The sequence below is a fragment of the Corvus kubaryi genome, unplaced genomic scaffold (genome assembly GCF_017639235.1).
Source record: "Corvus kubaryi isolate FWS band 111438036 unplaced genomic scaffold, C.kubaryi_AGA036_p1.0 37398, whole genome shotgun sequence".
NCBI lineage: Eukaryota > Metazoa > Chordata > Aves > Passeriformes > Corvidae > Corvus > Corvus kubaryi.
The window spans coordinates 15,541,661-15,566,549 of record NW_024581137.1 but is presented as its reverse complement, the minus strand read 5'-3'; the positions used below and the strand labels follow the sequence as shown (position 1 = coordinate 15,566,549).

General features: G+C 38.5%; 1 protein-coding gene across 3 annotated transcripts in view; it reads left to right on the top strand.

The window, feature by feature from the left end:
* DNAJC13 (DnaJ heat shock protein family (Hsp40) member C13) overlaps positions 1-24,889 on the top strand; it is a 57,735-nt gene that overhangs the window by 18,061 nt on the left and 14,785 nt on the right. For 2 of the 3 annotated variants that reach the window (XR_006018493.1, XM_042042864.1), the window contains exons 13-41: positions 579-678; positions 928-1,035; positions 1,539-1,694; positions 2,426-2,482; positions 3,739-3,860; positions 5,017-5,092; positions 6,127-6,222; positions 6,364-6,507; positions 7,699-7,713; positions 8,245-8,327; positions 9,527-9,680; positions 11,821-11,924; positions 12,003-12,162; positions 13,109-13,171; positions 13,502-13,603; positions 13,753-13,857; positions 14,258-14,460; positions 14,882-14,966; positions 15,450-15,604; positions 16,548-16,593; positions 16,772-16,926; positions 17,537-17,738; positions 18,401-18,516; positions 19,355-19,433; positions 20,013-20,148; positions 21,250-21,434; positions 22,881-22,955; positions 23,149-23,268; positions 24,532-24,711. Coding sequence is in view for 2 of the 3 variants with exons in the window: in XM_042042864.1 (XP_041898798.1) it covers positions 579-678; positions 928-1,035; positions 1,539-1,694; positions 2,426-2,482; positions 3,739-3,860; positions 5,017-5,092; positions 6,127-6,222; positions 6,364-6,507; positions 7,699-7,713; positions 8,245-8,327; positions 9,527-9,680; positions 11,821-11,924; positions 12,003-12,162; positions 13,109-13,171; positions 13,502-13,603; positions 13,753-13,857; positions 14,258-14,460; positions 14,882-14,966; positions 15,450-15,604; positions 16,548-16,593; positions 16,772-16,926; positions 17,537-17,738; positions 18,401-18,516; positions 19,355-19,433; positions 20,013-20,148; positions 21,250-21,434; positions 22,881-22,955; positions 23,149-23,268; positions 24,532-24,711 (3,382 nt within the window). In the remaining variant the exon portion in view is untranslated. The remainder of the gene's footprint in view (positions 1-578; positions 679-927; positions 1,036-1,538; positions 1,695-2,425; positions 2,483-3,738; positions 3,861-5,016; positions 5,093-6,126; positions 6,223-6,363; positions 6,508-7,698; positions 7,714-8,244; positions 8,328-9,526; positions 9,681-11,820; positions 11,925-12,002; positions 12,163-13,108; positions 13,172-13,501; positions 13,604-13,752; positions 13,858-14,257; positions 14,461-14,881; positions 14,967-15,449; positions 15,605-16,547; positions 16,594-16,771; positions 16,927-17,536; positions 17,739-18,400; positions 18,517-19,354; positions 19,434-20,012; positions 20,149-21,249; positions 21,435-22,880; positions 22,956-23,148; positions 23,269-24,531; positions 24,712-24,889) is intronic. The other variant, XM_042042865.1, reaches the window with a different exon arrangement.

Here is a 24,889-nt window from a genome sequence, read left to right as displayed (position 1 = left end):
TAAATATTCTGTCTTGAGGCAAATACAGTTTAATGATTTTCCTAGAGGAAAAACTTTTAACATGTACCTTCATCTGTCCTTTAAGTAGGCAGTTCTTCATTCTGAAAGTATGCTGATGTCATTCCTATCTTCAGTTCAACACAAGCTAAAATGATGTTAGCAGGTTGTACTTCTGTAGTAAGTACAGATTGCTTGGAGTTTGCCTTAAATAACATAAGGAAGCAGAAAAACTGTCTGTTTTTCTGAAAACGAGAAGTTATTTGAAATATTTCTGACTAGGAAATGTAGAGCAACTATAATATACAGAATGATGAGAAGAGTCACAAAAGCACTTAGTCTGAGACCTTTGTAGTTCTGTTTCTTTGTAAATGGTATCCTATAACTACACAGATACATCATTATTTTGATGAATGTGCTTGGCATGTTGTTAACAGTGAAGTCAATATTTTCCTACTAAGAATCTCAAATTTATGAAAATATCAGGGTATTGGCTTGCTAAATGCAATGGGAGCAGACTCCTCTTGGTCACTTTAAGATTTTAGTTTCTTATCTTAGTGGTTTTGCTTTCCTTTCAAAAGATTTCGAGAACGATTAGGAGTGAAGGTCGTGAAAGCCCTCAAAAGGAACAATGATGGAGTAACCCATGCCTCTATTGACATGCTTTGTGCTCTTATGTGTGTAAGTATTAAATTTCAGGTTCTTTCGCTTTGGAATATATGAACTTGAGGCTATTGACAGATGTGGAAATAGGGACTGCCATTTAACTTGCAGTGTGTTCAGACATGAAATAACTTGTTATACATTGATTTCATGCTGAACTTGAAGGAGGATGTGCTTTTGTGGGTACAAAGAATGGCTTTTGGATTACAGCTGTTAAGAACTGAGGGTTGAAATGTGACTGCGTAGTGAATACTTCTTTTTTTATAGCCCATGCATGATGACTACGACTTGAGGCAGGAGCAGTTGAACAAAGCTTCCCTTCTTTCTTCAAAGAAGTTCCTAGAAAATCTACTAGACAAATTCAATTCCCATGTGGTAAGTCAAATTTTGAAAACAGATAGCTTCTTTAAGTGCCTTTCCTAATTGCTGTGAAAATGCTTTTGTCATACTTAGATGCATCTTTGAATGTATTTGTACCTGCAATTGAAAATATGGCTCTGCACTGAAGTTTGTTTTAATTAAGCTTGGATCTCGACAGGTTAGGACATAGCTGTCTATACTGCAGAATTTGAATGTCCTGCAACAAATGTTTGCACGTTTAATATGAAAACTGGATGTTTCTCTTAACTAAAAGAATAGTGTAAACTCAAATTGGTGTGATTAAAATAGAAAAAGTAGTTTGAGTCTCTGCTATGCTTTAGAAACCAATACTTTGCCACAGTAGTGCCATACTCAGAGTAATGCATATAAAGTATACTAAACTTGTAGTTTTTGTTTACAGACTGTTTTAATGCTATGACAGGGAAGAGCACCTTCAGCATCATGAATACTCTCAGGCCACTGTATGTGAATTTACATACCTGTCTTCCTGATTTCAGGATCATGGGACAGGTGCCCTAGTAATTAGTTCACTTCTGGACTTCCTGACATTTGCCCTATGTGCTCCATATAGTGAGACTACTGAGGGGCAGCAGTTTGACATGTTGTTGGAAATGGTGGCATCTAATGGAAGAACATTATTTAAGCTCTTTCAGGTAAGACTTACTTTTCACTATTTTTAGAGGCTTCAGGTAATCAGTGAACATGAAATTTTTCTTATTTTCCTGAAAGACAGGTTTGTCTTCAGCTGGTTAATGTGCCATAATAAACTTTTCTATCTTGGTGAATTTTTTAGTTGCCTATTATTTTGCCTTCAGATATCAGATTGGGGTGGTTATTCTGTAGTGAATGATATGACAAATCATTGTAGAATAATCTGCCTAAGACCTGTTTCCAGAAACACAGTAAAAAACCACTTGGACATTAAGATAAATTCAATAGATGCACAGATCCTCCCTGATTGGAGAGTCTTCTGCCTTTTTGTTTCTCTCTCAGTAAACGAGAGTTAAGAGAGTTAGAAAACAAGAGTAACATCCTCTTCGGTAGTAAGTCTGTAAGGATTGTAGCGTTTTTAGCTAAAATGTCAATGCCTTCTTATTGTAAAAACAATATTTTCTTCTGCTTTGGTTAGTGTCAGCCAGTTTCCTCAGTATTATTCCAGCTTCTCTGATATATACTGCTGTTCAGTGCCAGGAGTTCTGTCTGGGAGTTGTATGAGAGATGCTTGTTCAAAGGTATAGGGTAGTAACTCTTCTTAAGGCTAGCTTTCACAAAACTGAGTTGGAGGTAGAACACCCATGTACATTAGTTAAGGAAACTGAATCACAGATGATCTAATCTTCAATTTTTGCACTTGGATAATTTGTTTGTTAACATTCTGTTCTAGCACCCTTCCATGGCAATTGTGAAAGGAGCAGGTTTGGTAATGAAGGCAATAATAGAGGTGAGATTTGATCAATGTTAGCTGGGATAGCATGCTAAATATGTACTGTCTATTTTGGAAGTGCAATTGCTTACCAAGAGAAGTTTGTTATATCAGCTTCTCAAATGGGGAGTGGGGAGGGGGAAGTTGGAAGGTGAGGAACATAACATCTGCTTAATTGTGAGTGGTTTAATATAGCAACTTGCTTTATCTTACACTTGGGGATTTGGAAAGCATGTGAGTTGGGACATTAGGTAGTGCCTTGCATGTCTTCATACTGCAGTCAAGATTTGGCTGTAAATGTTGTATGTAGCTCAGTCACATACCTCAGAGCCACCAGACTTCTCCTGCATGTTAGAGAGTGTCTCAAGGAGGAGAGGCCGTATTTCCTGGGATGCAATGCCAGATGGAATGGGACTGGGATTAGCAAGAAGTAGTGTCCCAGAGCAGACTAGTGATGTCAGCCTCTGTTCTTGCTTTGGCTTTAAGTTTCCATACCACATAATGTATGGGCTAAGTCCATACTTCTTGAGGGTTCCTCATGATTGTTGCAAGATGACCTTGCTAACTGACTCTTGACACTTCCTGTATTGAAATTCAGGGCTTAAGTTAGTGCCTCATTGTATCACAATGGCTTATGCATCTGAAATTCATCTAGTACTTTCTTGGAATGGAAGTGAATGAACACTTGAAATAGAGGTATTCCAAATCTTCAAGTTTCCGTTGATGTACCTGATAACGTTAGCTAAAAGTTGCTATGTTATTTATTAAAAGTCCTATCACAGACGAGTAAAACTGCTGCAAAAGCTTTTTCTTATTCATTGCAACTGATGTATCTTGTCTGAGTGGCAGTCTTAACCCATGTGGCTGTGTAAACTGAACAGTAGCCATTAGTCTTAAATGTTGGCAAAAGTCAAGCAACAAGCAAATATGTGTGGCTGCCATTCTTATGTTTAATCCTAATTTATAATTGTAGTGTGGAAATGGTGCTTCTACTACAACCTCCTGATCTATGATGGGAGATAGGCATCCTGCCCTCTTCAGTTACTGTCCTCAGTTACTGATGTAACTACCAGTTATCTGGTCCATGGCTTTACTACAGCTTTGAGCAGTTGCTGTTGAGAACTTTCACTTAAAACCTATCATACTCTAGCTTCTGGTTTTTGAATATGAGGTGGCATAATTGATGGTCAAGAAGGCCTTGGAACTGTAGACTGAGATAAAAGCAGCTTAACTAAGATTCTTTCTTTAGTAATCATCTTGCCCTGTTTCCAAAGGAAGGAGACAAAGAGATTGCTACCAAAATGCAAGATCTTGCCCTCAGTGAAGGTGCCTTACCTCGTCACTTGCACACTGCTATGTTTACAATAAGCACAGATCAGAGGATGCTTACAAATAGGTATGTCCATCTCACTTGATATATCATGTTTAAAAAAATCTAAGTAATGGCCTAGTGAACATTGGGAGGTCAGGGAAGAAAAGTAGCAGCTCTTCAGGAGAATATTTTCTTTAGCAGCTGGTATGTTTTAGTAGAGCAAGCTTCAGCCAGGATTGCAGCCACTTAATAAACCTTGATTATTTTTTGTTAAGGTGGGCTTGGGTTGGTTACTCATTAATGGCTCAAGTTTTGATTTTTTTATTTCTTTTAATTCAGGGAAAGAAAAGGCAAGTAGAATGTCTGGAACTTGTAAAAAGTTTCAACTTGTACTGTACAACTGTATAAAACCTGGTGTGCACATCTCAGACATGTTGCATGCAATTAGGGTCACCCATCCTACCTGAGAGAGAAGTTTCCCCACAGAAATTATTCTCTGAATCAACAGCCAGTAGAACTTGTGATCTCTGAGGGAGTGCTGTGGAGGATGAGCAATGAGTTAATTATTTCCACCCAAATACAAGATGATAGCAGCTTTAGGTATGCATTCCTGAAGTGCTCAGAGTTGCTAAGGAATGTAGGGACAAGTGGAGCTTGTTGCCACTGTGTGTCATCCAGGAGAGAGCTGGTCTGAAACCATCTGTTAGGCCAGTTTTGTTTGGTGCTACTACTTACGATGTGCTTGTAGCAATGCTTCAGTTCAGTGCAGTAGAATCCTAGTGATAAAGTTGGCAGGAAGTATCAGTTGGCATAGAAGGCAGGCTCCCAGGAAGGCTTTTCTAGCCAATAACTGGTATTAAGAGCTTCAAGTAGAGCATGTAGCAGTTCTTGATGGCTTCTAGACTCTTAACTTTAGTTGTAACTTAAAGTTGGCTGGATAAACTTACACTTGGTTATTAGATGTTTCTGCTCTATTGCTCAAGTGTTCTTTTGAGGTCTAGATCAAAATGCATGTGCTGCTACTGTTCCACTAACTTCACTGGAACTTCTTAAAGGCAACACTTTAAAGCATGCTAAGCTTATTCTTGAATAATATAATACTTTGTGCTCTTACTCACTCAAGAGCACAAAGCTCTTGCTCATTTTCATTTCATCAGCATGGTAAGGGTGGCAGTTTAATAGTTTAAAAATCTGTTTAAAGTACTAACTTGCAGTTTGTTAATTTCAATGGCTTTTTCAGGCAGTTAAGTAGACATTTGGTTGGCCTCTGGACAGCTGAGAACAAAACTGCTATGAACTTGTTGAAACGTATTTTGGTAAGTAAAAACAGAATATGGAGTAGCAAAAGAATAAGATATGAAAGTTTGCAGTATCGAAGTTGGAACAGTCTATATTGTAAACATATTCCCTTTTCCCTTCAAGGGGGAAGGTCTTGCCTGGGAGATCAGCAGTCTGGCATCTGCTAATTAAAGCATATTGATGTCTAGTTCAAAGCATCTCGTACTCTAAAAATTTTCTGTTACTTTCCTGACACTTTTTAAAATACTTTATGGCACAAAACTTAAAAATAAGGTGTATGACTTCTTTTTCTTGATTAAAAGGACAAAAATGTGGGAGATATTGTAAGCATGTCTCTAATGCTTTCTGTGCCAATAAGAAATTAGGGCATTAAGAGTTCTGTCTATGCTTTCATGCCTTGCCTGTCCAATTTTGCTTGTAATTTGGTTAAACTTATATGTTGTTAGTTCATATGCTGATAGTTCATACGTTCTTTCACCCTTACAGCCTCCTGAATGCTTCTTGCTTAAGTTATTGCAATGAATAGTGTTGTAAGGAATTTTTATATCTGGGAAATTACCAGCTTTTAATTTCAAAATAGCAGTTCCTTCGTTTTTGGCAGAGCAAACTGTCCTGCTCTTCGTCCCTATCTTATGGAAAGCTTAGTCAAAGAAGACTAACTCATCTCTAATGTCACATGTAACACTTAGTCCATATCAGAGAATGTAGATGGATTCTAGTTTTTTTTCATCCCCTTTGGTACTGCCATGGGATCAACTCTTTTCTTCCTGCGTTTTCAAGGTGCATTAAGTGCTGCTTTAAGAAATGGGATATAGCCAAGAGTTCTGCTGCACTGAAGCTAATAATGTGCCTCTGTTAAGCAATTCTGTTGAGGATGATGGCATTTTACTAATCACAGCAAAAAAATGCTGTAGCTTTACATACTTACTTTAGAGTAGAATATAAACTGTGTTTTGAAATCCCTGATTTAAAGAAATTATCTTATTATCTAACGTGATGGTTTCTATTCATTAGCCACATGTGTGTTGACACTGTTTTTGAATGTTTTTAGCCACCAGGTTTGCTGGCATACCTTGACAGTGCTGATCCTGTTCCTGAAAAAGATGCTGATAGAATGCACGTTAGAGATAACCTAAAAATTGCAACTGTAAGTAATTGTAGTTATCTTACCGATTCCATTATACAGATGTACAGTCTTAGTGACTTTCCTAATACAGACACTTGACTGCTGCATTGACTTGCAGCGAAGATAACCCACAACTTTTAAGTAATTGGTTTTATTCTGCAGGATCAGTATGGCAAGTTTAATAAAGTGCCAGAGTGGCAGAGACTGGCTGGAAAAGCTGCAAAAGAAGTTGAAAAATTTGCCAAAGAGAAGGTGGATCTAGTCTTGATGCACTGGAGAGACCGAATGGGCATAGCTCAAAAAGAGGTAAAAGTATTTTAAACTCTTTGTTAGAGTAACTTGACTAAGTCACGGTTGAGTGTCAGAACACACACTTAATAGTAAAGTAGTGTTGTGATGTGAGAGTGCTTCTTCCTTTTAGCAGAAACTCTCTACCTCATGCTATTCTCAGGTTAGGAATGGATTCCAGGCAGAATGTAAACAAGGCAAACGGATTCCTTCAGCATATGTATTAAACATTAGCCAACCTTATCAAACTGGAGTGCAGCCTACATGCATTTCTTGGAAGATAATTATACAGGAGAAGAGAAAATTCCTTGAAATGCAGCAAAGCCAGTTTTTGAAGTATATGTAGAAGAAACGGAATATTCTTTGTGTTCAAAATTATGTACTTTACGCCAGTGATATTTTAGTTATGGAACCCGCTTGAAGAATCATGGAATGGCCTGGGTTGGAAGGGACCTTAAACATCATCTTGTTCTACTCCCCCTGCCATGGACAGGGACAGCAGCTTAGGATTCCCTTGAATATGGTTATCTCAGTGCTTAAACAGCAGCACAAGACTGTACCTAAGGTCACGATTGAGACTGAAGTAGTAAATGTTTTGATCTAATATTATAAGAGGAGAGCTTAAGCACTGCTTGAGTTTTACTGTTGGTCTCCTTTTTCTTCTAGTTTTATTGCCACGTTCTATATGACAAACTTTGAATTATGAGATGTTGCCCTTAACTTTCTTTAGGATACTGACTAAGCTTGTTTTTATGCATTCTGGAAGTGAAACAATCTGTTGTATATGCAAGGAAGGATGAAAAGTGCAATACAGAGTATTGAAAATGCCTTTGTACTTTTTCTGATGTAGTAGTAAGCTTTAATTTAGGAAAACCTTAACTTGTTAAAATCTAGCTCAAGTTTGATGTAGACTGTGAGCACCAGTTTGACAGTAATATTTCTGAAATAATGGTGAACTAGGTTCAAAACTGGAGAAATGTGAAAAACAGTGGAAGGTCAATTGCACTTCAAATAACTTGACTTAGATACTGAGTTTAAAGAATAATTTTTCTGTGTGGAGTTCTGAGCTGTATCATTTCACAGTAACTATGTGCAACTGTAGCTTGGAAAAGGTAGTAGCAAGTTCAGTGTTACTACTTTAAATTACTTCAGTGACTCTGGAGCGTTAAATGTATTTTTCTTTTTCTTCCAATTTTCCTTCATAATCAGGACAGAAACAATATGGTGAGTCTGTATATCTCTGTCATTTGTGTGAACCCTGTTGCTCAGACTTCTGCTTGCATGTGATACGTCATGTAGATTATAGCACTGACTGCATACTTCATCAAAACAGGGAATCTTTCAGTGACCAAGTCAGGCTTGCGTTTTATTTTTGTGACTTCCTCTAGTTGTTTCCTTTCAAGAGCAAGACATTCTTCATGTGGGTTTTCGCCTCCATCAGCTTTGAAGCTGATCAATGCTTATGGTGGTGGGAACTAAGCTTTTCTCAGGGATAACTTGCTTCTAAATGAATGATTTGTCCAACAGCTGAAAGTTTCTCTGGCATGATTTAACTTGGTGCAAATAACAGTTGTGAAAGTCTGTTGCTGCTACTGGCTAGAAAAGGAGATGTTATTAATGAGGCTTAACTTAGTATGAGTAGTAATGACACTTAACTCCTTTTGAAGGAGTGTAAAAAACGCAGCTTTTTATTTTAAAAGGGGAAAATGGGAGGTACCTGCTTCAACTAACTTGTGAAATTTGGTTCTTTTGCAGAACATTATTCAAAAACCAGTGATATTAAGGAAACGACGCCAAAGAATAAAAATAGAAGCAAATTGGGATCTCTTCTATTACAGGTGAAAATACTGAAGTTAATATGGTGGTCTCAGATCCAAGTTATTACCTGGCTGGATATTTTTGTTAATATCTTCTGAGTTGCTGTAACTTTTCCAATTTCTGCCTGCCTTGAAACAGTGCAAGTGTTTTGTAACAGCTACTTACTAAAACCCCCCTAAGCTATACTTAAGGATTCCACTTGTGTTTAGGAAAATGAAGAATTTAGAAAGCTTCTGAAATATTATTGAACTACATAATTTTTCCCCTTGAACCAAAAGGAAGAGCAAATAAACTGCAGGTGCAAATCTGCATGATATTGAAGGCCAAGTGAAGTAGCACTGGAAAGCATTGTAGTTTGTTGGTTCATCAACCTGTAAGTTATTCAAGATGTTGTAACTTGAATTGGAAATGAGCTTAAAGCAGGGCAAGAGAAAGCACATGGATCCTGGATTTCAAACAGTGCCATAGATCCTAAATGCAGCTTGCTTACCTGTGAGTTCTTACAGCTGTCAAAGTTTACAAGGGAGGGCCTTCCATCTGAAAAAGATAAATCACTTTGGCTAGAGCCATTGTGTTAAGTGGACTAATAAAGCTTGGCTTGGCTAACAAAGCTATGTAAGCAAGCTTGGGGAAATTCCATAAACTTAACTGCTTGTTTCAGTGCTTGATGTTTCTAAATGTCAAATACAGTTTTATGAAAGGAGGATTCATGTGTTCCTAAACCTATTAAAGTACTGTTCTCAGTCTTTGGATCCAAAGGCTGTGGTGGTAACTGCTGCTAAAGAATGTCCAGTGACTGTTTTGTGACACTTAAGGCATCAACTTCTATTTTACTGCGTGAGCTACTTTTTGTTGTTGTTGTTGGTTTAAAACACAGCTGGTATGTCCATGTCTGCTGCTCTGGATTATCGTTTACTTGTAGCCCTTACTGGCTTACAGTGAATAGCTTGTATGTCTCCTGGTCATCAACTACATGCAGATGGCAAACTGAGCCCAAAGGAATCACACAGGTGTGCTTTAGTCTAGGCTGGCCTCCATGGCTATGAAAACAGTATAGAAGTGAACAGCTGTAATTACAGTAACAAACTGGAGACCACTGCTCTCTGCCTTCTAATTAAGGTCCATTAATGCTAACAATCTCCCCTAGCTTGCCAGCTGAGTCTTGTCTGCTTTTCAGATAATGTTTTGAGGGGTTTAAACTATGTAAATTCTTTTGTAGATTTGTACAGGATCATGCTAGATCAAACCTGATTTGGAACTTCAAAACACGGGAAGAACTGAGAGATACTCTTGAATCTGAGATGAGAGCATTTAATATTGACAGAGAACTTGGTAGTGCTAATGTTATCTCATGGAACCACCAGGAGTTTGAGGTAAATGACCTACTGTAGGACTAACTGCATCTGTAAAATATATCTACTTGAAATGTCACTTCTCTCTCTTATTCCACAAGAGAATCTTGTGTTGATGATCCCTGACTGCAAGCTAGAATTCTTTTGAGGTTATGGAATAAACTGCTAAGGCTTGATTTCGTGAACAGGCACTACTGTCCAGTGTCACTGTGCAAAACAGAAGCCTCTTTAACTAACAAATGACACTGTAGAGATGAAAGATTTATCAGAACCCATGGTGTATTCTTGCATTAAGACGAGAGTTGGTCCTTACACTGTTACCCAGATAAACCATACTTGTTTTTGAGTGTGTTCTATCAGACTTGTTTTGGGTAGTTTCAGCAGTCACTTCTTCCTGATAACAAGTTTGTCTTCCTTTCCTTCATGTTTCAGTAATCCTATGTCTGTTAAATACTGGGTTGCCAAACATGCTGCATTGTAAATTATAGATGAAGGGCACTGTCATCCCATTCTAGAAACAGCAGTACCTAAAGTTAAAAAAAAAAACTTTGATACTTCTGCAAAGCAATCAGTGTGGTCCTTACTGGCTTTCTCAAAACATCTTGCAAGATGTTTTCAACTAATGTGCTAATAAACACTTCCTGTACTGTTCTCTTATCTCCAGTATTGTTGTGGTTCCACATAGTTTTAGTTAATGTGTAACACTTAGGTAAAGCAAGGCCATGCTTGAATTCAGCTACAACATATTTCTTAGATACTCCCATTGCCATCCTTGTTAGAATACAGCTTTCTAGTGATTTCTTTCTTCATTTGAGCTGAGAACTGTTAGTGAAATGAGAAGACACTTGGTTTGGGGAATTTCTCAGCTCTGGAAATCAGGAAGAACTGCAAGACATCAGGCTAATGCTTTATGAGAGAGAACTAGTTTATGTATGCAGTTTATCCCTATCACACAACTGCAGGTTGCTTCTTACCTTGCTGAAGTAAATAGCTAAGACTGGGTTTAGATTGGTATTTCTTGCACTGGCATTTGTCTTTGAACGTTTCCTTCAGGTATAGGTCAGGCACAGGACTTCTGGGCATCAAGAGTGTCTGCTATCCCAACTTTTTAGCTGTGCAAATTGGGACAGAATCAGAAGCACAAATTTGAAACTTAGTAATACAGACTTCCCCCATGTACTCTACACTCCTATGTGGCTTATGCTGCTGGAATGTATCAGTAGCGTTCTTGCAGCTACAACCCAGGATACTTTGGGACTGGATTGAACAGCTGCTGTCTCACAGATTTGCTTTTAAATACTTTAAATGAATATGTTATTTGGACTATGCTGTAAGTATTTGAACTACATAGTGGTGACAAAGGCTTTTCTATCAACTGTGGAACCTGTCATTTTGCCAAGGGGGATGGTGGCTTGAGACTCCTCTGAAAGCATACCAGTTAGTGCAATGTCTTTGTATTGTATGCTGTGATCAAATCTATAGATAACTTTGTGGCCTCATGACAGTAATCTGCAAGCTATAGATAAGAAAACCCACTGTAGAGTAGCTTTTGTTGTATGTTAGAGGTACCTCTAATTGAAGTGCTTGCCAAATGCTTGTTACCACTGAGCATTGAGGCATTTGTTAAATTTAATGTAGTTGCTCTGAAGTTAATGATGGTTCTTATTGTGCAATTTTACTTCAGCTTCTTGTTTTGTGAACTGATGCCTCTAGGCTTTTATTATCCAGCACAATAGCAAGTATAACTAGTAATTAGGTCATGCTTGTGTTTCATACTTGCAGTAACATTAAGTGAAATACCTTGCACTGGAATAACTACTTATTAAAACTTGAGTCACTGAATGCATCATGTATTATCCAAATTTAGTTAATAACACCAGCTGATATTAGAAACAAGTTAGTTAAAGACTGGAAATTGAGAGTTCAGTGAGATGAGAGGCTTCATTTATTTGGGGAGGCAGCAATAGCCAGTGGCTTTGTATTTTGTAGATGTGTGTTTCTTTAACAGAAAACTTGCAGATTTCAGTTTTCCGACAACTTAGGAGGGGTTGCTAACCTTGTTGAGTTTTTAGATGCAATCAAGTTCAGTATTGTTATGGAAGCAAAAACTTACTGAAGAAGAAACAATATATATTGTTAAGTAAGGTGTTCTGTGTTACAGGTAAAATATGAGTGCCTTTCTGAGGAAATAAAAATAGGGGATTATTATCTAAGACTGCTGCTGGAAGAAGATGAAACTGAAGAGAGTGGAGCAATCAAAAGATCGTGAGACATTATTAAAATCTTATCTCATTCCTAAGATCTGTGTTTGTTTTCTTTACTAAAATCTTATCTCTTTTTTAGATACGAATTCTTCAATGAACTCTACCATCGGTTCTTGCTTACCCCAAAAGTGAATATGAAATGCTTATGTCTGCAAGCATTGGCCATTGTTTATGGAAGATGTCATGAAGAAATAGGACCATTTTCTGATACTAAGTATATTGTTGGAATGTTAGAAAGGGTAAGAATTATTTTAAATTACTGGATATAGTAGTTAACGTACTGCTAGTCCAACATATGTTCAGATCCTTTGGGTTACTGTGAAACCCAAGTTTTGGGTTTACAGAATGTGAATACTTTTTCCATGCTGTAAACGGCTGTTGTTAGTATCTCCCTTTGTTTCAGTTTCATTGAAGTTTAACTAAAAAAACTGCCGATCATAGAGGTATTTCAAACTAGTCTCTTTAAGGCCAACAAAATGCAGATATAACTTCAGCTTGCTTTTGAAAAATGCAGAAGCTTTATAAGAGAAGAACCTTGTTTCATATCATGTTATTTCAAAGTACTGACTTTGAGTTGCAGCCCCAGACCTCATGAAGTGATAGCTTTAGATGAGCACATGTGGTGGATTAGATTTGTAGTGGTAGCTGCTTTGCCCATTAAGTATCTCTTAAGTTACGTCTGACAACTGATTCAGCTTGCAAAAATAAACTTCCATGCAGTCTGAAGGAGGAGTTCTTTCCTTGCATCAGCATGGGTTTTGGCTGTTGCAGGTGAAACTGAACCAGTGTAGTCCCTTGTTATTTTGCCTTGAGCCTGGATAGTCTCACCAGGGATGTAATACTGAAGATCCTCTCTGCTGGCTAAAAGCATTCTCTTTTTCTCTTGTGCTTGTTTTAACTGGTTCACTTGGAATCCAAACATAGTCTTGACAGAATAGTAGACTTAGCAGAATAGTGAGTTTGATCCAGGGCAACAATAGGGTTGGAGGGCAACAAGGCCTGTGCTCCTCAGTGGCAGAAAACTACCTTTATTAGCTGTGCATGAAACTGAACACTTAATAGTCAGCAGTTTTATCTGGGCATAGAAAATAATATGGGACTTTGCAGGTGCAACTGTGTTGACTTTTGAAGGGAACTCCTACTATGTGCTGTGAAATACTAACTTGTTCTTTTCTGCTGCAACAGTGCACTGACAGGCTTGAGCGGGACAGATTGATCTTGTTCCTCAACAAGCTGATCCTCAATAAGGTAAGGTGGACATGTACACTTAACAGCACTTTATCAGTCTTTTGACTGTGTAAAATACAGTCTTTCAGGGTTAACTTGAACAAAAATTCAGGTATTGAGGAAGTTTTAGAACAATGATACAGCTTTCTGGAATGTGGTAGCTGTTATTTACTGGTGAGAAAGCTGAAGGAAACATGTAGATGTTGTGGTGATTGTACCATTCTAGTCACTTTAGAGAATGATTTGACTTTTTTTGTGGTCACTTCTTACTTGAATAAAACTATTCAGTGCTTAATTGTAGCAATGCTTATCTAGAAAATGCTTTTGGTAACTCAGTTTATTTGTTAACAGAGAAATGTGAAGGACCTTATGGATTCAAATGGTATCCGAATCCTTGTAGATCTTCTTACTCTGGCACATCTTCACACAAGCAGAGCTACAGTCCCTTTGCAGGTACTTGGCCTTTGTTTCTTACTACTCATATGTTGCTCTGCAAAAGGGACAATTCTTAAAAAAAAACCTATGTACTTTTCACATTTCTTGTAGAAATGTGGTATTTGCACTGTGAAGCTAAAGCTATTCTTGTAAACATCAACTTTTAGAGCAACGTGATTGAGGCAGCACCTGATGCGAAGAGGGAGAGTGAGAAAGAATGGTACTTTGGCAATGCTGACAAAGAAAGGAGTGGTCCTTACAGCTTTCAAGAGGTACCTGTCAGCTTCAGACTCGCAACCTGACAAATTATTTCTGTCCTGGTGACTGGGTGTGTTTTAAACAGTGAGAGGGACCATAAACAATGCTAAAGAATGTTGTTCTCCGAGTAACTCTTTAAATAAGGATTAAAGCTAGACAAGAGACTTGATGTTGTGCCAAGAACCACAGCCTTTTTGGTAAGACTGCCTATCCCTCCATGCCTCAGCTAACGTTGCAACATAATCTGATACCTACTTCATGATTCTGTGACAGGGTTATAAACACGCTGAAATTTCATGCAACTGTAATAGTCTGCCATACAGCAGTTAAAAGCTTGTCATGAGTGTGAGTGTTAAGGAGCAAAGGTGACTCTGAATGTTGGATGAACTAAATTCATCTCTTATCTTGCAATAGATGCAGGAACTATGGAACAATGGAAAGCTGACTTCAAAAACTCGCTGCTGGGCTCAAGGTATGGATGGCTGGCGACCATTACAGGTCATCCCTCAGCTGAAGTGGTGCTTGCTTGCCAGTGGCCAGCCTGTGTTGAATGAGACTGACCTTGCCACACTTGTCCTCAACATGCTCATCACCATGTGTGGATATTTTCCCAGCAGGTAAACAGTGATTTTCAGCAGAAGGGGTTAACTTTATCTGGCAGACACATGAATTTATAAATTCTGTCTTAAAGCTTTTCTTAGAAAGTAGTACATTAAAGAACTCTATTAAAGAGCCTTTTACGTGGTAGTAATTAATTCTGTGGGCAAATAGAGAGTTTGTAAATGAGACAATACTAATATTGTGAAAGGGATTGCAAGAATGAATGCACAAGCTATGTGGATTTCTAATGCTATAGACAGGCTCTGTTCAACTTAAAGCTGCTTTAATGCAGGATATTAAACCAAGTCTAACAACAAACTTTGAAATTAACAAAAAAAGACAAGGAATATGGCTTCAATAGTCTCATGCTTAATAAAATTTTTTTCAAGAATGAACAAAGGCATGTGTGCTTACTGCTGTACTACTTGATTTTTTTAGGGATCAAGATAATGCTATTATAAGACCTCTGCCTAGAGTGAAAAGGCTGTTGTCAGATAGTACTTGCCTTCCTCATATCACTCAGGTGAGCAGCTCTTCAAAAATGTACCTAAATGAGTGAAAGTTTGACTTACTCTATCATCTTCCTTGTGTGAATGTTTTAAGTGGGGCAGACACATCAAAGAACAGCTGTAAAATTGCACAGATCTCTGACCAAGCAGTTGTTCATTTCATAGGGTGTTGTTGCAAATTTTGTGCTTTTCAGACAATATCTCAAAAAGAAATATTTCCACCCTTGGAGATACTGAAAAGCCACCTGGACATGGTCTTTGTCAATCAGGTCTAGAAGACCATGCTTTTGGCAGAGGGGTTTGACAAGATATCTCCAGAGGTCCCTTTCAACTTTAAATATTCTTTGATTGACAGTTGCTATTTTTAAGCTGAAGTATTCTTTAACTGTAGTTCCTCTAAGTTTACTGGGTTGTCTCAATAATTAGTTAAAACTTCAATTTTGGCTAGATAGCTTGCACTACTTGCAGCTAATGTAAATGCTTGTCTTTATTTTCAGCTATTACTGACTTTTGATCCTATCCTTGTGGAAAAAGTCGCTGTATTGCTCTCTCATGTCATGCAAGACAACCCTCAGTTACCTCGCTTTTATTTGAGTGGAGTATTCTTCTTCATCATGATGTACATAGGTTCCAATGTACTTCCTATTGCAAGGTGAGGAAAAAGAGCAGCCAAAAGTACCTCTTGATTGCTCAGGACTGCTGCTCTACATCTCTACATGATCTGTGGAGTGTGGCTTGCTAGAACCAACATGAAATCCTTCTTCTAGAAAAATTGCCTTCACGTGATCTAGTCAGTCACTAAAAAGTGAATTGCTTATCATCCTTCCAGAGAGGGAATGAGAGCATGTCTGATGATACAGTTCTAACAGTACAACAGTCCAACAAGCTTTATTGTAGAAGAATAAACCATTACAAGCTCTAAAGAGCAGTAACACAGGCTACATATACACTAATGTAGCTTTTGATAGTAGGCAGCTGTTGAAAGGATTTAAAAAATCTAATAACCTCTTTCAGTATTGAAGCCTAAAACAGTTATATCCATCTGTACTGCCTGATACATGCACTGCACATGCAGGTGGCTATTGCAGTTCATTCCAGTGCTTTTCCTCTAAATGCAATAGTTCATAAAAAGCTGTCCTACAGTTCCAGTTAAGTCTCTTTTACAGTGAAATGCATTGGGAAATGATGACATGCTTTCATGATGACTCTGGTGTAATAGAACTGTCAGCAGTTAGTCTAAAATAATCTTGTTTCATCCCTGCAGTGATGATCTAACAGTGCAGAGGTTGTCTGTGTGTCTGTCAACATCTTTGTGTGTGTGTAGGAAACAAGCTTTCAGGAAGAAGACTTTCAAACTCAAATGATGAACATAAGGCAACATTTATAACGTGGGACTGCTTGGCTTGGTGGAGTTCCCAAGGATTTACTTTGTACGAGGATGAACTTTGTACAGAAATTCATAAAACTGTTGCCATTACTCTTTTATCTCAAAGTAAATGTATAGTACCTGCCAGCCTGGACTATGTTGGTCTGCTTACTATTTAAAGGTACTTAAGTATCAATCAAAAAGAAAATAATTGTTGTTTCTCTTCTAGGTTTTTGAAATACACTCATACAAAACAAGCTTTCAAGTCTGAAGAAGTGAGTATATTGCAACAGTAACTACCTCTGTTTCCTAATAGTTTTGCAGACTACCTATTGCTGTTTTAACTAGAATTTAAGAACTGTAGGGGAAAAGGGGGAGAGTTTTTAGGTCTCAAATTAGTTAGCAAGACAGAATTCCATTACCTTTGAGATGACCATGTGATCTTTTCTGTAGACAAAAAGTCAAGATATTGTTCAAAGAAGTATACTTGGACATATTCTTCCTGAAGCAATGGTGTGTTATTTAGAAAACTATGAACCAGAAAAATTTTCTGAGATATTCCTTGGAGAATTTGACACTCCGGAAGCAATTTGGAGCAATGAAATGAGGTAACTGTTTTCTACCAGAGGGACAAATAAATCTGAACTGCAGGTTATGTTGAAGAGATGTTTCATATTCTTAAAGAAAGATGAAAATAGCTGGATTCTATGGCTTCCTCTTGTTTGCCTTCTGCAAGGGCAATGTCCTACATTACCCTCTGCTTCAACCAAAAATAGCCAGGGCAAGGGAGAGCAGAATTGTCAGTGGGAGGGGGAATATTTCCATGAACATCTTGATTAAGTTACTTTTGTGAATGGAGACTTGATGATGTGTGTGAGGTGCTGCTTTATATTTACTCATTTATATGTACTTTTTTATTACCAGCACCTATCTCTGTGATATACCCCTAATATTCTAGTACATATTGGGGTCTTCCAGAAAGGGAAGAGGTGTTGAGAAAAGCAAAATGTCACTTTCAGTTGTTTTTAATAAACTAGTTTTCATGGTGTTTATATAGCTCTGTAATAGAATAGGACAGAATCCTATTCTAAATCCCTACTGAAATGTGGGAAGCTTCTAAGGAAAACCTTTTCAGAAGAAATCATTGAACACACCTGTACAGTGAGGCAGGGTTGAGGACTGCTGGGCAAGTGTTAAACTAAACTTTGCAACTTTTAGGCGTCTTATGATAGAGAAGATTGCTGCTCATCTTGCTGACTTCACCCCTCGTCTTCAAAGCAATACAAGAGCCCTCTACCAATACTGTCCCATCCCGGTTATCAACTATCCACAACTGGAAAATGAGCTGTTTTGTAACATTTATTACCTCAAACATCTTTGTGATACATTCAGATTTCCAGACTGGCCAATTAAAGATCCAGTAAGTAAGAAGTATTTTAGGATTCATTTATTTCTTGATCTTTCAGTCCTAAAAGTTAACAAAAAGTCCTAAGATACTAACGAAATCAAATGCTAGGTTTGTTGCAAGTAACCTCTTCATCATGAATTTTAGTCCACAGGTAAGTACACTAAACCCTACTTTATCTTGAAGCAGCATAGTGTTCTTTCCATCTAGCAACCCCATAAGTATATTCTTCTTGTGGTGACTACTTAAATAGCAAAATAAGGCATCCAAGAAACTTCAGAGTGTTTTCAGTGAACCTTTTTGGGGGGCAGGGGACGGTAGGGAAATGGGAATCATGACTTTTGGGGTTCTTAGTTGTCCATGCTGCACAAGAAACTAAGCTAATGTCAGTATTTTAACTGAAGTGATGAAATATTTTTGGTACAAGTCTGTTGACTAGATCTGTCTAAGCAGCTATTTTATTTATGCAGCTTTGCAGTTTTTACAGTATCAAGACGGGAACTTCATCTTATTTAAGTGATTCTCCATCTTCTAGTGTGACTCTTAAATAGTCCTTTTAATCTCAAGGTGCTTTTATCTTGAATAAAGTACAGGATTCATGAATAAAACAGCATTTTATTAAAAGTTGTGTACTCGTGTCAGCATAAATGAAACGCTAATAAATTGTAATTATTCAGGTTAAACTGTTGAAAGATACCCTAGAAGCTTGGAAGAAGGAGGTGGAGAAGAAGCCACCTACCATGTCAATAGATGATGCCTATGAAGTTCTTAACCTACCCAGAGGACAAGGCCAGTAAGTTTTCAGGATTTAAACTTGTGTAACTACTTTATATAAACTCCATGCACTGACCAAACTGAAGTTTCTTATCTCAGTACTTGGCACGAGTTAATGGTACCAGGTCAGTCACGTGTGGCACGTTCTTCTTTCAAAGTGGAAGACTGCCTTGCTAAAAAGAAACAAAGCTTGGAAATACAATTACAGTGTTTGAGAGAATAATTGTAGAAGTGTTTAGATAAGCTGAAAATAGGGAAGAGAATGCTTTCAGCTCTGCTGTTTTAGAGTACAAGCTTTAGACTCAACCATAGTGAGCAAAGAATATGGCAGAACTTGAATATGTTCAAAGTGGAGCTTTTCTTTCTAATCATCCTTCTTCCTCTCATATATTGCCCTTTTTCTTAATGATTATATCCTTAGAATTTTTTCCTTCTGTCTTGACACTGGTTTCTGACTTCAGGTCTCTAGAAGTAAACCAACAGCAGTTTGGGTTTATCCTTCAAGAACAGTGCATTTATTACAAATTGTGAAATACTAACTTTTAACACTTGTAGCTCATTTAGGTTCTTCATTTAAAATATTCAGGGATTTTGTGTGCTTTCTGGTCAATATATTACGTACAAGAGATACTAAAATACTTTCCACCTCTAAAATTTCTTCCTATTGTGAACACATGATTACTCCCCCATTTAGTGGGAATGATGAAGCGGGGTTTTAAAATGGAAATAGGAGAGCTTGTAGTTTTCACTCAATTGCAGTTACTGTTAGTACTGTTGTCAGAACCCAGGCTGGCTTTGCTGTGGTTATTTTTGTTTTTTGTTATTCAGTGTAATTGATGGAACTTGTTTTGTTGTAGAAATGATGAAAGCAAGATCAGGAAAGCTTATTTCAGGCTGGCTCAAAAATATCACCCGGACAAGAATCCAGAAGGCAGGGTATGTACAGCACAAATTTATGGTGTTAATAAAATGGGGAAAAATTCAGCTATTACATATATTAAGAGTTTTGAAATGCACACCTAAATTTTCTTTCTTCCTTTTAAAAGCTATGCCCTAGGTGAATGCTAAAACACAGATTAATGCTACAGATTAATAATTTAACTAATGTCATTCAAGGATTTAGGGTTTCTACAGTAAACTGGTGTAGTCAGATCAGACTCACATCTCATAAATGGTCTTGTTTGAAGAGCTACACAGGACTTAAATAAGCTGTTTGTTCCCTTTCAAAGACAGACTGCATCCTCTGCCCATTCTCACAATCCAGCTGTACTTACTGCTTTTGTCATAGTATGATTGACTTAGTTTGTCTCTTGCATAGGGCAGAGTTCGGGAGACAAAAGAAAACTGATCTATGAACAAGTGTTGCTTGGAATATTTGATGAAGTGCAGTGAGGCAACAAAACTAGTGCTCTTGCTTGTAACCTGAAATGCTTTATTTTACCTGCATCTAAACTGATGCTCCAGTAGTTCAGAGGGTTCTTAACAACTCTTACAACTGTTCCTCCTTTTTTGCAGGATATGTTTGAAAAAGTTAATAAAGCATATGAGTTTCTATGCACAAAGTCTGCCAAGGTGATAGATGGGCCAGATCCAGAAAACATAATTTTGATCTTGAAAACTCAAAGCATCCTCTTCAACAGGCATAAGGAAGGTAAGCCTGCTGCCTAAGTGCTTTGTATTCATTTCTTTAGTGGTCATTTTGGTCAGCTTTGATCTTCTCTCGTCTTGAGTCTGTGCTCTGTTGATCTGGTTTCTGACTTGCCACAGCTTCAAATAGGGCTTTTTCTTCCATTAAATAAATTATTCTGCAGTAAAACTTAATTCAAAACAGCATGAAATAGCTCTTTGAAGTGCTCTGCTCCGATACTAATCAGTTTGAATCTTCCTCCGTATGGAGAACTCCATCTCTGCAGAATAATCCTCACTAGTACTCAGTCACCAAGATGCTGGTTATACATGAGGTTACACTCATCAGGCTGTTAACAGTGAGCCATTCTTGCAGAGATTCTGATCTGTGTTAGAGTCCTCAGGTGAGTGTGCTGCAAAGTTGCTCAACTGGGAAAGAGGGATGGCTAGAGCACCCTAACACTTGGCTCCATCTACAGTCCCAGGCTGGCAGCTGCTGCCATGTCCAAGGCTTGCAGAGCCAACAGTGTTTTGCTGCGTAGGTGTTACATTATAATGGTAAACTACGAACCTCACATGCAGCCATAGTGCTGTTAGTTCTGTCAGGGGCTAGGGACAGCATTGGTATAGACTTAAGCGGGTTGATTTGCAGTTGGCTCTATATGAAAAATGAAGTTATTCTTTAGCACTGCTGAACTCTGCAGGAATGAAAAATACAATTTAAAACTTAAAATTGTTGTGTCAAACTGGACAAGTTCCCTATAGGGTTATTGTTAGTCAATCCTGGTCTAAGACACAGACCAAGCTATACTTGTTTTTCTCTGGGGAGAGACAAACATCATTGGAAGGCTCTGAGCTTTGGGGGCTTACTGAGCTGGATATAAGTCTTTTTGATCTTAAATGAGTTTTCTGTGAAGCTCTGTTAGCTTCTAGCCTGAACAGTTCTAATGTGATGAGGAGTCAGATTGTGTTGACTGCTCAGTCTTGCTCCAGATTTCCCAGGTGTTGGCTTTCTTGGACTCCTAGTCCTTATATATCTGATATATCTTCTACTGATAATTTTGTGGTGGCTTAAATTGCTTAGACTCTGCATATACATAAACTTGGACTTTTTTTCCTCTTTCAGATTTGAAACCTTACAAGTATGCCGGCTATCCTATGCTGATAAAGACCATTACCATTGAAACATCAGATGACCTTTTGTTTTCCAAAGAATCTCCACTGTTGCCTGCTGCTACAGAACTTGCTTTTCATACTGTCAGTTGTTCAGCATTAAATGCAGAAGAACTTAGGAGAGAAAGTGGAATTGAGGTAAATGTAAAAAAATATGTTGAAATGCATGCTTTTAGTCTAACTATTCCATAGCTAGAAATCTTACATCCTCAGTGCGTAGGAAATCAGATGTGATTGAGAATCACTTTTGGTCTTGAGATATCTGTTCTTAACACCTCAGATATTCTGGATACAGTAGGAGAAACATCTTGCAGAGTATACCCTTTTCTGGACCTAGGCTTGTCTGTTGAACTGTGAGTAAGCAAGCTACATACAAGGTGTCTCTACTCCTTTACAAAACTGCTGAAACTTCTGCAATTCCAATGTAACAGAATAGATAAATGTGAACAAGTCACTTGAGCAGGGGGCCTTTTCATTGCACGTGTTACAATATTAGAACCATTTAGATTGTAAAAGACCTTGAAGATCATGGAGTCCAACTGTTAGTCCCAACACTGACAAGTCCCACTAAATCACATCTACATGTCTCTTTAAATACCTTCAGGATGGCAACTCAGTCATTTCCCTGGGCAGCCTGTTCCAGTGCTTGACCACCCTTTCAGTGAAGATATTCCTCCTAATATCTAATCTAAACCTTCCCTCGCACAACATGAGGCGATTTCCTCTTCTCCTGTCTCTTGTTTCTTGGGAGGAGAGACCAATCCCCACCTTGCTACAGCCTCTTTTCAGGTGCTTGTAAGAGAGCGATAAGGTCTCTCCTGAGCCTCCTTTTCTCAAGGCTGAACAACCCCAACTCCCCAGCTGCTCCTTATCAGGCTTGTACTCCAGAACCTTCCCCAGCTCTGTTGCCCTTCTCTGGACCCACTCCAGCACCTCAGTGTCTTTCTTGTAGGGAGGCCCCCAAAAATGAATACAGGGTTCAAGGTGCAGCCTCACCAGTGCTGAGTACCAGGGGGACAATCACTGCCCTGGTCCTGCTGGCCACACCGTTGCTGATACAGGCCAGGATGCCATTGGCCTTCTTGGCCTCCTGGGCACACACTGGCTCATGTGCAGCTGCTGTTGACCAGCAGCCCCAGGTCCTTTTCTGCTCAGCAGCTCTCCAGCCACTCTGCCCCCAGCCCCTAGTGTTGCATGGAGTTGTTGTGACCCAAGGGCAGGACCTGGCACTTGCCTTTGTTGAACCTCGTACAGTTGGCCTTGGCCCATTGGTCCAGCCTGTCCAGATCCGTCTGAAGAGCCTTCCTGCCCTCCAGAAAATCCATAGTCCCACACAACTTAGTGTCATCTGCATGCTGACTGGGGTATGAGCTCACATGTGAGAAGGCTGTCAACTCTTAAGCATCAAAGGTTACTAGTACTTGCAAGGAATTTTGCACTACAAACCATTTAAGCAAGCAGCAGATTTTTGTCAAATGTTTCCCTTCAGCCATTAAAAATGACTTTACCAGCTAATGTTTTGTTTTTGCTGGCCTTTATCTGTTTTTGTTGTGACTGAACTTGTGCATCATCCGATCCTCACAGGTATTGCAAGAAGCATTTAATCGTTGTGTAGCAGTCCTGACTCGTTCTAGCAAGCCAGATGATGTATCTGTACAGGTGAGTTTAAAGCAGCACCTTTAACTGTCTTCTCAGAAGACTACATGGCGTATGTATATGTATAATACGGTAATAAACACAAATGTGCATATATATAATAAAAACATTGATCTAGTAGTGTATATATTAAAAATACAATTGTAAACATGTGTTTTTCTTCCACTTGGAAGCAATAAAATATTGTGTTTTGTAGGTATGTGGATACATTAGTAAGTGTTACAGTGTAGCAGCTCAGTTTGAGGAATGCAGAGAGAAGATTACGGAAATGCCTAACATAATTAAGGACCTCTGTAGACTACTGTATTATGGCAAGGTGAGTGCTCCTTTTCCTTGTCTAAATGGGTGTTTAACTGTTAAATGTGTAGGGGAATATTCTGCTTTTAGGGCAGGTAAGACAATCAGAATCATAGACTGGTTTGTGTTGGAAGAGACCTTAAGTTCATCTAATTCCAAACCCCCTGCCATGGGCAGGGACACTTTTCACTTGACTAGGTTGCCCAGACCCCCATCTAACCTGGCCTGGAAGACTTCCAGTGATGGGGCATCCACAGTTTCTCTGGGCACCCTGTTTCAGTGCCTCACCACCTTCACAGTAAAGATTATCTTCCTAACATTTGATCTAAACTTACTTTCTCTGTTTGAAGCCTTTTCCCCTTGTCCTGTCACTCCATATGCTTGTAAATAGTCCCTCTCCTCCTTTTGTGTAGGCACCCTTCAAGTACTTGAAGGCCACAATGAGGTGACCTTGAAGCCTTCTTTTTTACAGGCTGAACAAACAAAATTCTCTCAGCCTTTCCTCATAGCTGCAGTGACTGGTCAAACCCTTCTGTAAGATCCCAGCCAATCATGAGATACAGAATTCAACTGCCTTGTTTCAACACTTGTGTTTGAATCCATTTAGCAGATATAAACTGCAGCCACTTTAAAGATTCAGCTATTTCTGCCATTTAACTGACTTGTCTAGTAGCTTGGCTTAGTGTACTGAATCAGCAGATTAAAGTACTACAACTAGATCTTTCATAAACAGACTCTTAAGTCAGCATAAACTCTGGGAACAGTATTCAAGAAGTTTTCTTGACATTTAGCTCTTTTGAACTTGCCTCATGTTATAAAAATGCTGAATTTTGTCTGAATTAAGAGAGGAAGGCTTGTCTTGAACTTTTCATGTGGAGTGTATGAAAACAGGAGACTAAAACTAGATTCTAGTAATTGACTATATATGCTTGTGTGTTCTTTAGTCCCTGCAGGACACATGTATTGCCATAAAAAACTCACCTGGGAATCTCTGCTGCAGTTTTGAATTGTTTTTCCAGCAGTTCATCAGTGCTTCTTTCTAACTATATGAAATAACTATTCAAGTACTCTTCCCTTTGAAAAATGCTGACTAATTAGCCATGTTGTTGGTTACCAAATATTTCAGCTGCAGAAGTTATGTCTACTTCAGTTTTCATCTCTGTGCTGCTTAGATAGTACTGCAGAATTAGCAAGTTTTGGCTTTTAAGTCTTTGGTAAGGAAGCCAGTTGCTATTCTTTGGTTACAGGTACTAAGGCAAACTTCTTTTTTTTTCCCCCTCAGACCATGCCACGAGTAGCTGCTTTAGGAGTAGAGTGTGTTAGCTCCTTTGCCTTAGATTACTGGCTACAGACACATTTGTTCCAAGCTGGTGTTCTCTGGTACTTACTGGGTTACCTCTTCAACTATGACTATACATTGGAGGAGAGTGGGATTCAGAAAAGTGAAGATTCAAACCACCAGGTAATGTTACCAAGGTGTTTCAACAACCAGTAGCTGTTGTTTGCCATCTCTTACTAACAGGCCAAGTGTATTCAAATATTTGTTAGAATTATTGAATTGCATGAAGAGTAACATTAACAGAGAGTTTTGGAAGGGACTTTTTGTGTAGTGGTAAATACTCTGAGTTTTGGTTGTTTGG